The 14,304-nt window shown below is 44.2% G+C and overlaps 1 protein-coding gene across 4 annotated transcripts in view; it reads right to left on the bottom strand.

Moving 5' to 3' along the window:
- The window catches only part of WWP2 (WW domain containing E3 ubiquitin protein ligase 2), a 178,285-nt gene that overhangs the window by 26,098 nt on the left and 137,883 nt on the right, over positions 1–14,304 (bottom strand). For 3 of the 4 annotated variants that reach the window (XM_063717117.1, XM_063717118.1, NM_001132777.1), the window contains 1 exon segment: positions 6,776–6,865. In XM_063717117.1, the coding sequence (XP_063573187.1) occupies positions 6,776–6,865 (90 nt within the window). 4 annotated transcript variants of the gene reach the window in all.

Raw genomic sequence — 14,304 nt, 5'->3', positions numbered from 1 at the left:
CAGGGAATATAATGAAAAACCATGGTCTCTTGCCCCACTGCTAACTCCTGTTCCCCGAAGGCAACCACTTTCAACTCTCAATTGCTTCTACAAGTGTATGTGTACATCTGTGTCTCTAAATAACATGTCTTTTTCATTGCTTTTTGTCTTTTCTTTAATACAGAGACAGGGTCTCACTATGTTGCCCAAACTGGATTTGAACTGCTAGGCTCAAGCTATCCTCCAGCCTCAGCCTCCTGAGTAGCTGAGTAGTCTCAGGTGTGCACCACCAAGCCTGGCTCATTATTTCTTGATTTTTGCCTTATTTGCTATCGCTTATGAACTTTCTGCTACCAAAGATGAGGGATGAGGACGTAGGTATTGTATTCCATCCCTCAACTATCTCCTCCCCTCGTCCTCTCAATATGGAAAATCACCACTAAATCAATATTCAGGGTTTGGATTATGATGATGTAGAATACTGTAAGTACATTTCCTTACTTGTAACAACTTTTTTCTTTTTTCTAGAGGTAAGAACTTCCTTGTTGCCTTCTGTGTGGTTTTCAAGAACCTATCACTGATGCATCCCCAGATTCTCAGACGGGACAGGTGGCCTGGCAGTGGCCTTCCTCTCTCGGCCACATCTCTCCCTCATCTGACGTGGACAGTTGTGTGTCCACCTCACACCTGCTCTGTGTCCTTGACCTGACTTGCCTTCCCTTCTCCTCCTCCTGGGAGATTCCACGGCCTCAGGGTTAAGTTCCCTGTGTCTTGCATCCCATTCATTCTTCTTTCTTGGCATCCTGGTGGGATTTGGTGGGATAAATCATGGAGTAGCTTCCGAGACAGGATGTACCAAGGTTAATTTTTTGAAGCCCAGAATGTCTGAAGATGCCTTTATTTCTACTCTCACATTCAAATGTTAAAATAACTCAAAGTTGATTTCTAGACAGGAAATCATTTTTTTTGTTTGTTTGAGACAGGGTCTTGCTCTGTTGCCCAGGCTGGAGTGCAGTGGCATGATCATGGCTCACTGCAGCCTCAACCTCCCAGCTCAAGTGATCCTCCCACCTCAGCCTCCCAAGTAGCTAGGACTACAGGCATGCACTACCATGCTGGGCCAGTTTTTTGTTTGTCTCACTGTGTTGCCCAGGCTGGTCTTGAACTCCTGGACTCAAACGATCCTCCTGCCTTGGCCTCCCAAAGTGCTGGGATTAGACGTTTGAGCCACTGTGCCCGGCAGGAAATCATTTTCCATCGGAATTGCGAAGGTCCTGCTCTGCAGCTGTTGAGAAGAAGGATGGCACTCTTGGTTCCTGACTCTTTCTAGGTACTCTGTTTTTTCCCTCTGGAAGTTTCTGAGGTTGTCTCTTGGCACTCGGAAATTCAATCAGATGAGCCTCGGGGTGAGTGTGTTTTTATCCTCTGGGCTAGGCATGTGGTGAGCTGTTTGAATCTGGATACTTGAGTTCTGGCAATTTTCTTTTCTCATTATTTCCTATTGCCTGTTTCTCTGTTCTTTCCTGCTATTCCACAAGTTCTTGCTAAAGAACTATTCTTCAGATATTGAATGCCTTGGTCACATCTTCTCATCTTCTTATCTCCAAATTTATCACTTTCTTTTTTTTTTTTTTCTGAGACACAGTCTCGCTCTGTCGCCCAGGCTGGAGTGCAATGGTGTGATCTCGGCTCACTGCAACCTCCGCCTCCCAGGTTCAAATGATTCTCCTGCCTCAGCCTTGTGAGTAGCTGGGATTACAGGCATGCACCACCACGCCCAGCTAATTTTTTATATTTTTAGTAGAGACAGGGTTTCACCATGTTGGCCAGGCTGGTCTCGAACTTCTGACCTCAGGTGATCCACCTGCCTCACCCTCCCAAAGTGCTGGGATTACAGGCGTGAGCCACCGTGCCTGGCCCAAATTTATCTATCAACCATTCTACTGAATTTTTCATTTCTGCTGTCATATATATTAATTTCTAAAAGCTCTTGTTTTCTGCCTGGTCCATTTCATGGCCTCCTGTTCTTGTTGCACAGATGCCATTATTTTCTCTCAAATCTTTGAGGATATCAATTATAATTTGGTTTTCCTTTCCAAAGTTGTTTTTCAGCTTCCTATATTGTTTTCACCAAGTCTCTTTTTTCTGTCTGCTAATCTTTGGCTGTTTGTTCACATTTATTTTTATTTATTATTATCATTTTTTGAGACAGGGTCTTGCCCTCTCACCCAGGCTGGAGTGCAGTGGCACAGTCACGGCTCACTGCGGCCTCAACCTTCCATGCCCAAGTGATTCTCCCACCTCAGCCTCCCAAGTAGCTGGGAACACAGGCACGCACCACCACACTCAGCTAATTTAAAACAAATTTTTTTTTGGCCGGGCGTGGTGGCTCATGCCTGTAATCCCAGCACTTTGGGAGGCCGAGGCAGGTGGCTCGCCTGATGTCAGGACTTCAAGACCAGCCTGGCCAACATGGTGAAACCCCATCTCTACTTAAAAAAAAAAAAAAAAATTACAAAAATTAGCTGGGCATGGTGGCATGTGCCTGTAACCCCAACTACTTAGGAGGCTGAGGAAGGAGAATCGCTTGAACCTGGGAGGTGAAGGTTGCAGTGAGCCGAGATTGCGCCACTGCACTCCAGCCTGGGCAACGAGAGCAAAAATTCTGTCTCAAAAAATATATATATATTATATATTTTTTTTTTGTAGAGACTGGTTCTCCATATGTTGCCCAGACTAGTCTCGAACTCCTGGACTCGAGTGATCCTCCCGCCTTGGCCTCTGGAAGTTCTACTTCCAGATCCTCCTGCCTTGGCCTCTGGAAGTTCTACTATTACAGGTGTGAGCCACCGTGCCCAGCTGTGTTCATTCACATTTAACAGTGAGCCACTAAAACTCTGACTAAGTTCTGTATCCTCAGATGAGGGCTGCAGACTGTAGAGTGACCAGGAAGAGTCTCAGCTATTTCACTAGAAGGTTCCCAAATATCACAATCTATGTTTCTTTCTCTTAGACTATCACTTTCCCCAGCAAAAACAAACAAACAAACAAACAAAACTACCCTCCAATTTTCAGCCTGGGGAATGGAGATAGCATCTGCATTTAATCTCTTGTTTCTGAGTTCATCCTGGCCTTCAGCTATAGTTTGTGTCCCCAGACCTGGTCCTCCCACTCTGTCTGCAGCTTCTCAATGTCAGAGGCAGTCATGAGGCTGTGTGTGTGTGTGTGTGTGTGTGTGTGTGTGTGTGTGTGTGTGTGTGTGTGTGTGTGAATCTAACTCCCTGCACAAACTTCCAACTCATCTTCCAACTGATCTAAAACCAATGAGGTTTTGTTTTTCGTTTTTTTTTTTTTTTTTGAGACAGAGTCTCGCTCTGTCGTCCAGGCTAGAGTGGTGCAGTGGCGCGATCTCAGCTCACTGTAACCTCCGCCGCTCGGGTTCAAACAATTCTTCTGCCTCAGCCTCCCAAGCAGCTGGGACTACAGGTGTATGCCACCATGCCTGGCTAATTTTTTGTATTTTTAGTAGAGATGGGTTTTCACCGTGTTAGCCAGGATGGTCTCAATCTCCTGACTTCATGATCCACCCGCCTCAGCCTCCCAAAGTGCTGGGATTACAGGCGTGAGCCACCAAGCCCAGCCAAGGTTTTAATCTCATTCCACACCCATCCTTGGTGCCTCTAATCACTGAGGTTTTCCAGAGCCCCATGGTGCAAATCAGCAGGCTTCCTGGTGGATTCCTCATCCTGCAGGTGTAGTTTCGGTTCTCTCGGCTCTGCCATTTATCTATCAGAAACTAAACTTTGATTAACATCTCCCATATGCTGTTTCTCCTCTTCCATCTCTTTATTGTTGAAGGTTTATGCCTTTTTAATACCTTTATTACTATTTTAGTGGGTTTTCAGGAAGAACAGAAATAAACACATGTTCAAGCCACATGTTTAACTAGAAGTGCTCTGCTGTGGTGAATTTCCACTTCTAGGAAGCATGACTGCACTCTTTTACTTCAGTTGAAATCTTGCACAGAACAGTGACTGGAAGCCCAGTCAGCCCTTCCACCCTCTTTGGCTCCAGTGGGCATCTCCCCCAAACCTGAGAGTCCCACCGGGCACACTCGGAGCATCTTTACTTCATACAACCCTTCCACTCCAGCATAACCGCCCCATGCATCCTTCCCCAAACACATCCTTTCCATTCCCATGTGCAGGCAGCCACCTTCACTGTCCCCCCAGCCTGGATCATCTTCCTGCAAGAGTTGGAGCCGCTTCCCTCTGTGAGGCCTCCTCAGTCCTCCTGTTTCACAGTGATCACTCTTTGCTTACCTCTGGTCTGAACATTGCTTAAGAGTGACTGATGAGCAAATGGATGCATTCACCCTGAGCTGCTAGGTCCAATTCTTATTGCTCCTGGATAAAAGGACCCATTCTCATACAAGTTTCCTGTGGGTTTCCTATGCAGGGATGGCCATGATTAAGTGAATCGTTGGTTCAATTTTGCTCCCCAGGGACTAGGTCTGTTGAGATCATGGCTCCATCTGTAGTTTCAAAATTGTTTTCACCATGGTTAACACTTCCCTGGAGGCAGGACTTCTGCCATTAATGAGAAATGAAAGATTAAGCAGTCATTCTGTTCTCTCTGGATCCCCTGTGATTACAGAGCAGAAATGAGAGCTAGAGGCTCAAAGTTCTTGACCTAAAACTCAGGAAGAACTAGTAAGCTATGCAGGGTATACAGGTGAGCCATCTCCCAGGAAAACATGAAAACTACCCTGGAAATAAGACAGCTTGATTAGTAGTGTCCCACCTCAGCACCTGGAGGAGAGCAAGTCCCCAGCCATCCTTAGAAGGTACCACTGAATATCTTTACTTAAATTCCATGCAAATGCTCACTGGGTCAAGGCCTACGTCCCTCCTAGACAACAGAGGTTAAAAAGAAGCCACAGTAGGCTGGGTGCGGTGGCTCACGCCTGTAATCCCAGCACTTTGGGAGGCCAAGGCAGGCAAATCATGAGGTCAGGAGTTCAAGACCAGCCTGGCCAAAATGGTGAAACCCTGTCTCTACTAAAAATACAAAAAATTAGTTGGGCATATTGGTGGGTGCCTGTAATCCCAGCTATTTAGGAGGCTGAGACAGGAGAATCGCTTGAACCCAGGAGGTGGAGGTTGCAGTGAGCTGGAGATCGCACCACTGCACTCCAGCCTAGGCAACAGAGCGAGACTCCATCTAAAAAAAAAAAAAGCCACAGTACACAGAGCTCCTGCTGTTTTAAAGTGCACATGTTATAAAGTACACAAAGTACAAGTGTGTAATACATACTGTTAAAGTCAATGTTTAATTTGTGACACAATTATAGAAAGTCAAATATTGACTGGGTATTTGATAATATAAACAAAATACTGTTAATGATATTGGAGTTTTATTTTTAATAAAAGAATATGCTTTAGAAATACATACTGAAATATGGATAAATGATGTGACGTTTGGGATTTGCTTCAAAATTACCTAGATCAAGGTGTGGGGGATAGGTTGGGGGTTATAGATCAGGAGTTAGCAAATTTTTTCTATAAAGGGCCACACAAAGTAATTATTTTAGGTCTTGCAAGCCATAGAGTCTGCTGCAATTACTCAACTCTGCCAATGAAGTACAAAAGCAGCCAAAAACAATAAGTCAACAAATATGTGTGGCTGTGTTCCAATAAAACCTTATTTACAAAAACAGTCAGAGGGCCAGATTTTGTCCACAGGCCATCATAGTGTGCCGACTAGTTTGTACAGATGAAACAAAACCCGCCATGAGTTGATAATTTTTGAAGCTAAATGTTGAGTATGTGGAGGTTTGTAACATTATTCTCTCTATATCTATTTGAAATTTTCCATAATAAGAAGAACATTTTCATAATTTTCATAATAAAATGCTTAACCTGGTTTTTTTTGTTTGTTTTTTTCTAATTTGAGAAGTCCATGTTTAACTTTGGTAACTTCATTTGACTTCAAGTCAAAAGTGGAAAACAGAGCACTGATGATGACAGGTTATGAGTTTCATCCTCCAGGAGCTATGGAAAAAAGGAAAACTCAAGCATTCTACTGGAAACCTGGAGCTAAAAGCAGCCCATCCATGGAGAATTACGGGACCAGAAGATGAGGTGGGATGTGTGTGGCACATGCCTGGCAGCTGAACCAAACAAGGCACATGGGCTCTCCTGAGAGTCCCCACTTCCGACAGCCTTTCCCTCCACAAACTCAGGGCAGGGGAAGTGTGCATATTTTATACAGGAGCCCTTCATGGCTACTTTACTGGGAGGTGATTCTTTCTTGGAGCAGAATACATTCCCTTTTGAAAGCTCTTGGGACCAGGAGACATATTGGAAAGAACTTTCTGTCCCTGGCAGACAGGGAACCAAACCCCTTCTCCTTGAACTTGGACAGTCTTCCCTCTCTTGGAAGCCTCTCTCATCCTTTGGTTTTGGATAACTTGGCGGCTTTCTCACAAAGCCCTGCCGAATGAGAAGCACTGTGCCTTTAGGGACAGGCTGGGCATAGGGTACGGCGAAATGCATCAACACTCTGTCTTGGCCTCCCATGCGCCTTTTGTTTCCCAGAGATCCTCTAATAATTCTAATATGTCCTAAGACATGGGAGCAATATTAAGGTAAGTGGATAGGAAAAGCAATCAAGTGACCTGGAATAAACGTCACTGTGCTATGCTACCTCTGCAGAAAGGGACCGTTTCAAGAAGCCATTGGGTGACTCATGGTGTCAGTTCCAGAGTCTCAGGTCTTCTCAGTTGATGACTTACCCTGGAGGAAGGGGCCGCTCCCAGGTGGTGGTCTTGGTATTGTGGTCAACATAATAGACACGCCCGTTGGGCAACTCTCGCTGTTCCCATCTGAAAAATAAAGTCAAGGGTAGCATGAGACACGCAGTGGAAAGGCATATGCCCCTGTTAGAAAGGAAGACCTTCACCACTGACGTGGCTAATTTACAGGAAGCATCAAAGATGACATACGAGGCCGACCCAATGGCGAAGCTGCTTCCTGCTGTGGCCTGAGGGTGCCAGCCAGGAATGCTTCTTGAAGAAACTATAATAGGTCCCCTGTATAGAATCAATGGACCAGGATCCACTATAGATCACTCTAAATTTCCCTAAATGACCGATAGGAATATATATTCCATGGATTTTTTTTAAAAAGTTCAGCATTTCTCCACCATTTCACAAAGGTCCCTTTAGGAACATGATGAAAGCTGAGGACCCTTTCCCTTCAAAATGCACTTATGACAAAAATTTGTATTGCAATTTCTGGGTTTCACAGACCCCTCTAAAAGATCATCTATAGGCCCTCCAGCCTTTTTCGTCTACCCAGCCTATTAAAGTCACAGATTCTTTATTATTATTATTTTTTAACGAGACAGGGTCTCACTCTGTTGCCCAGGCTGGAGTGCAGTGACGCAATCTCAGCTCACTGCAGCCTCCACCTCCCAGGCTCAAGCAATCCTCCCACCTCAACCTCCCGAGTAGCTGGGACTACAGGCACACATTACCATGTCCAGTTATTTTTGTTTTTTAATTTTTGGTAGAGACAGGTTTCACCATGTTGCCCAGGCTGGTCTGGAACCCCTGAGCTCAAGCGATCCGCCCACCTTGGCCTCCCAAAGTGCTGGGATTACAGGAGTGAGCCACCGCACCCGGCTTAAAGTCACAGGTTCTATGACTACCCCTCTTCTCCAAGCATCATATATATTCATGCTCACATTTATTTTTGTAACATAAGATTCATTTACAGAGTATCTTAAACGAGATCTGGGTGAATACAGAAACACAACATATTGTTATTTTACACTGCTCTACCTATGAAGTCAAATCTGTCTGTAAGCTAATATAAGATCAAGGTGCTGCGGGTGACTTATCTGCACTACTGAAAGAATGCCAAGGTAGCAGGTGATTCAGAGATAATACACAAGCCCGATCAGTACAAAATACAGCCAAGGACCACTTATCCCCACACTCCTGTTATTTGCATGCAGTCTGACAATAACTCTACTTACCCAGAATATAGTAACCTATATATAAAGGATGCAAAAACGTATTTATATAATGCTTACCACTTTCTCAAGGATATTAATGGTGCTGTGGGCCTTTATGTTTTACACTGAATTTATTTACTTCTACTTTTGGGTACTGTCTAGGAGAAGTTGACCTTTTCTGGGAAGCTACTACAGTCAGTTCTGCTGTAATGCTTGCTTTGAAAATGCAAATTTGTTCCAATGCTATTGATATAGAAGTGGACGATGTGAGCATGATGGGAATTCTGTTTGCTTATGCATGATTCTGTCTGTGAGAAACACTAGATGAACACAGAAAACTTCCCCCAGCTAAACCTAGTTACACAAGAATACACAAAAGCCACAGGCATCTAGCAGCCTCCTCAGTTTACAATGTATTAATAGGCTACACCGTCAACATCTGGAGTTACAACTCCCATCTGATTTCAGATAGCCCTCCATGCACCAGTTCACAGTAATACTCACAAGCTCCAACTTCTGACACCTGCTTCCACAAGCAAACTTCAGGTCTTCTCAAGAGAAAATGCCATATTTACTGTAGTGTTATCTATTTCGTAATCATTTAACATGTGTAAAACTGCTATCATTATTAGGTTCCTTTTTAATGTGTCATTGACAAATATTTTTAGTATTACGTTCCTACTCATTTTTCCCCACGAGCCCTGTGGTTTTTATCCTTTTAAAATATTTTTCTTTTAATTTTTTTAAAGACAGAGTCTTGCTCTGTTGCCCAAGCTGGAGGGTGGTGATGTGATCATAGCTCACTATAGCCTCTGATTCTTGGGTTCAAGTGATACCCCTGCCTCAGCTTCCCAAGTAGCTAGGAAAACAAGTGCATGCCACGAGGCCCAGCTAATCTTTTTATTTTGTAGAGACGGGGTCTTGCTTTGCCCAGGTTGGTCTTGAACTCTTGGGCTCAAATAATCCTCCCACTTCAGCCTCTCAGAGTGCTGGTATCACAAACCAACGTGCCTAGCCCCTAAGGTTTTTAACTGCATAATTTTGCATCACGTGCTGACTTTTAGTAGCACATATGTTATAGCAGAGCTAACTGTATATGAAAAAAAAAAGTCCTAACTTCTACTATTAAGCCTGATGTGTCTAAACTGATAGATATTACCTGTACTCAATGCCATTTCTTATTTAAACTGGGATGTCTGATTAGTGAACTGCATTGATCAGCCCCTCAGAAGCTAGTCCAGAAACAGATACATAAGGTCGGGCGCAGTGGCTCACACCTGTAATCCCAGCACTTTGGGAGGCTGAGGCAGGCGGATCACAAAGTCAGGAGATCGAGACCATCCTGGCTAACACGGTGAAACTCCGTCTCTACTAAAAATATAAAAAATTAGCTGGACGTGGTGGTGGGCGCCTGTAGTCCCAGCTACTTGGGAGGCTGGGGCAGGAGAATGGCGTGAACCCGGGAGACGGAGCTTGCAGTGAGCCGAGACTGCGCCACTGCACTCAGCCTGGGTGACAGAGCAAGACTCCGTCTCAAAAAAAAAAAAAAAAAAAAAAAGAAACAGATACATAAGGTTTTCAAGGTAAGGAAGAAGCAGAGGAGACACCATTACCCACTGAGAATCTACCACGAGCTACAGGCTAACACCATGTATGCAATCCTTGCCTCCATCCTTCAAGGTGGAATCACCATCACCACTAAGGAAACTGAGGCTCAGAGAAACTATGTAACTCTTCAATGGGATTCAAACTCAGCTCTGCCCACCGAGCCCATGAGTTTCACCATGCTCTGCTGAAAGGAAGAATGGGAAGAAAAGGAAGATGAACTGAAATTTATAAGGACTCTACTACATGGCCATGTGCCAGGTGCCTTCCCAATCCTGATCTCAAAGTGAACAGCCTTCCCTAGCACTGGCATCGAGGTAGGATCAAGATGACTAGGGAGGAATTATACAGGTTGAGTAGCCCCTTCTCTAGATGCTTGGGACCAGAAGTGTTTCAGATTTTGGATTTTTTTTTTTTCAGATTTTGGAATATCTGCAGAATACATACCAGCTGAACATCCCTAATCTGAAAACCTGAAATCCTAAGTTCTCCAGTGAGTATTTCCTTTAAGCATCATGTCAGAACTCAAAAAGTTCTGGATTTGGGGGCATTTCAGAACAGGAACACTCAACCTGTAATGGGTCCACAGACATTTCTAGGCTCCATTTTAATCACAATCTTCTGCTCAGATCTGATCTCCTGGAAGAAGGTACACATTTTGCACCACTAGGAGTGCTGGCCCCAAGAACAGTGAGATCTGGAGGTTCTACACACCCCCCAAAGTGGACAACTCTTGGTTGAGGACCAGAGTGCTACTGTTTAAAGACAAACATTAGACAAAATAAATTTAACCAAGTTTATTTAAGAATGATCCAGGAACTGGGCAGCACTGAGAACCAGGAGAGGCTCAGAGAGCGCTGCCAAGCAGTGTGAGCAGCAAGTCTTTAGAGGCTGAACATGGAAGCAAGGTAGAGAAATCATCTAAACAGCTACAGCTGGGCGTCTGCCTTATTTGGGCATGGTCTGATCAGCCGCCTGCCTGTGACTGGCTGAAACCCAGCTATTTGTTACAAAAAACATATAGTCCTAATTTGGATTTTGGTTGGTTTACGTACTAAGTTAGGTTGTAGTTTGCTATGTAAGAACTGGAAGTATGGAGACAGCTTCAGGCTAATGGCCTCTTGCTTACTTATTTAACATGACAAACACCATTAAATAGCATGTAGGGATGTTTTCTCTCCCGGGCATTCTTGCTCAAGGCTCTGACTGATGAGACTCCTGGGGATTTGACCCAGATGCCCTGGTTCCTCCCATTGCAAAAGAGAGATCTTCATATTTCATTTAGTATTTTACCAAAAGGGCAGGATCTGGCAAAAGTGGCCAGATGAAAATGCACACTAGGGCCAGGTACAGTGGCTCATGCCTGCGTACCAGAACTTTGGGAGGCTGAGGCATGAGGATCACTTGAAGCCAGGAGTTTGAGGCCAGCTTGGGCAACACAGCAAGATCCCATCTCTATAAAAAAAATTTTAAAAACAGTCAGATGTGCTGGCACATACCTGTAATCATACCTACTCAGGGGACTGAGGCAGGAGGATCACTTGAGCCCAGGAGTTGGAGGCTGCAGTGAGCCGTGATCACACCTCTGCACCCCAGCCTAGGCAATAGACCCCAATTCAAAAAAAAAAAAAAAAAGAAAATGCACACTGGGTATAGTTAAAGATCTTCTCCCTCTGAATGCCCTTCTGATTTAAAGACAAAGGAGTAACAATATTGCCAGCTCAAGAGGCTGGTGTTTCATCTTTGGGGATTTGGCAGGGCCTTCTAGCACAGAAGGCAGCCGACATACTGTAGCTTCACAGCAATTCTCCAAATACCTTCTGTCTGCTCGGTAACAGAGGAGCAAATCTGATACCCTCTTTATTCATCTGAATTTGGAAATGAAGAAAGTCCTGAGAAAGATATTTGGCTTAAGGATAAGTATTAAAAAATGAAAGCGCTGAGCGCCAATGGCAGCAAGCCTCTCTTTTATAACATCTGCTCCTAATGCGATTTAAGTAGCTGAGAACTCTCCAGCACTCCCGAAGAATTTAGCTGCATCCTTCCCTTCCTTGAAAACAGTTCTTTGGGTAGTTTTGTGGCACAAAAGCCCTAATACTAGTATGCTCATTTTTCAGTCACTATATGGAAAACTCTAATATTTGGGTGGGCTGCCCCTTTTATAAAGACAAAATATCTGTTGTAGCAAGTGGAGCTTAAAAACAAAACTTAAAAACATTTTTCTTTTTTCTTTCTTTTTTTTTTTTTTTTTTTGAGATGGAGTCTTGGTCTGTCGCCAGGCTGGAGTGCAGTGACGCAATCTCAGCTCACTGCAACCTCCACCTCCTGGGTTCAAGCGATTCCCCTGCCTCAGCCTCCTGAGTAGCGGGGACTACAGGTATGTGCCACCACACCTGGCTAATTTTTTTGTATTTTAGTAGAGATGGGGTTTCACCATGTTGGCCAGGATGGTCTCAATCTTCTGACCTTGTGATCCACCTTCCTCGGCCTCCCAAAGTGCTGGGATTGCAGGTGTGAGCCACTGCGCCCGGCCATTTTTCTTTTATTCCAAAAATTCTTTTAACTTTCATCTTATCAGCAGTCTCCACTTTTGACATCTTTTATGTTCATTTAAGACAAGGAGAGAAACATTGATTTTATTACACTTTGGCTAATGTTTTAATATGAAGGTAGGCTAACGCTTCAAATTCCATGAAATAAATGTCTATAATTGACACAGTGGTATTCCCACACACTGCCAGAAATGAAATCAGTGCTGAGTCCTCTTCCCTTATATACAGTTTCAGCAGGTCTTCAGAGGACACAGGCCCAGATAAGGCCCACCCTTCCATCTTTGATCGTGGCTGATGCTGGAAATGAAAGTTTCTCTTTCAGGGACTATTATTGTCCCGCAAAGCTCAATGTCCTTCTATGAACCCCCTCAACTGGCTTAGCGAGAAGAATAGTTACCAGAGGAACAAGAACTTTCTTCCATCACCTTTTTTGATATCTACACTTTTTCCTTTTGCAATTGGACCCCTGCTCAGATTAAATGTCCCTGTGGGTCCTCCCTGATCCACGACCTGGCCTGCCTCCCTTTCTCACAGAACCTCACTCCTCCCTCACCTGCATGGCTATTCATAATTCACACAAATCTCTCCCCTTCATTCACGCAGCACAGTCGGTGGATTCTATCACCAACCAGACTAGCCTCCTGATTCCCGTTCCTCCTCAGTGGCCAATGACCCACATAGATGGAGCCTCCGACTGTCTTGGTTTGGTCTCCCCCATGCCAAGAAAGTGACACTGGTATCAATTTTTCATCAGCACATCCCTGTCAGAGGTTACATTTCTGTCACTTATAAGCAACTCCTTCACACTGAGATTAAAAGGCTTTTCAATCAAACTACCCATGGGTCTCAACACTGCATCTTGGTCACATGGGTCATCTCCTGTCCCCCTCGATAGCTTCCGTTGATGCTCTCAGGAACAGTGTTCAAAGCGCCAAGCTTGTTTTAAGTCCCTACCCAACACATTGCTCCTTGGCCTTCAATGAGTAACATTTGGTTGGAGCATGGACTACACGAGGTCTTTGTACTTCAAAGTACTTTAAAAGCAGTCTCCGTCCGACTGCAATTAATCTTAGGTACTTTTTCTTTTCCCTAAATTACCTTTCCTCTGATGGACTGTAGCTGCCCTTGGTTCAGTTGTATATGAACCATGTTCCACCCCTACGTCCCAATCCACTCACAATTGCCATCTTCACAGGTTAAAGGCTAAACATCTCCATCTCATTATTAGAATGACATCAACATCTCTCTCATGTTATCAGAAAGGAAATCATCTGGTCTCCTGAACCATGTTTTCTTGTCAAAGGTTTCCCAAAGGTCTTCAGGAAATTAATGCCCAATTACCCGTTGTTACAGTGTGTGTTCAACCATTCTGATCACCATATTTCTTGGTCAGATTCACCTGTTTGAACCAAATCAACATTTCACCAAGAATAGGATTAAGCTAAAAGGAATTAAAGCTGGTCAAAGAGTTCAAGTGAATATTAGATAAATTCTCTATTTATATATTTATTTATTAGAGACGAAGTCTCGAAGTCTCGTTCTGTCACCCAGGCTGGAGTGCAGTGGTGCAATCTCGACTCACTGTAACCTCCATCTCCCAGGTTCAAGTGATTCTCCTGCCTCAGCCTCCCGAGTAGCTGGGATTACAGGGACCCGCCACCATGCCTGGCTAATAGAAATTCTTTTCAAATGGCCCTTATACATTGATATACCAAAATGCTCAAAATTTCAGTCTTGGTAAGAGCATCATCAGCTTGTATTATTCATTAATTTGCTTACTTTTCATTGACACAGGCACTGGGTATTATTAGTAAAGCTAACTCAATCAAAATCCACTCTCTCCATTAGAAAATAAGACCACATGAAACCCCGTCTCTACTCAAAATACAAAAAAATTAGCCGGGCATGGTGGCATATGCCTGTAGTCCCAGCTACTCAGGAGGCTGAAGCAGGAGAATGGCATGAACCCGGGAGGCAGAGCTTGCAATGAGCCAAGATGGCGCCACTGCACCCCAGACTGGGCGACAGAGCAAGACTCCATCTCAAAGAAAAGGAAATAAGACCACACCTGAACCCTTTCACATCCTAAAGAAAAGATGTCTTGCTGGTTACTTAAACAAAAATTAAACTTAGGAAGAATACACTG

Source organism: Pongo abelii, chromosome 18 (assembly GCF_028885655.2).
Source record: "Pongo abelii isolate AG06213 chromosome 18, NHGRI_mPonAbe1-v2.0_pri, whole genome shotgun sequence".
NCBI classification, from domain to species: Eukaryota; Metazoa; Chordata; class Mammalia; order Primates; family Hominidae; genus Pongo; species Pongo abelii.
Note: the sequence above shows the minus strand (reverse complement) of the source record. Positions and strands in the feature narration are given on the sequence as shown.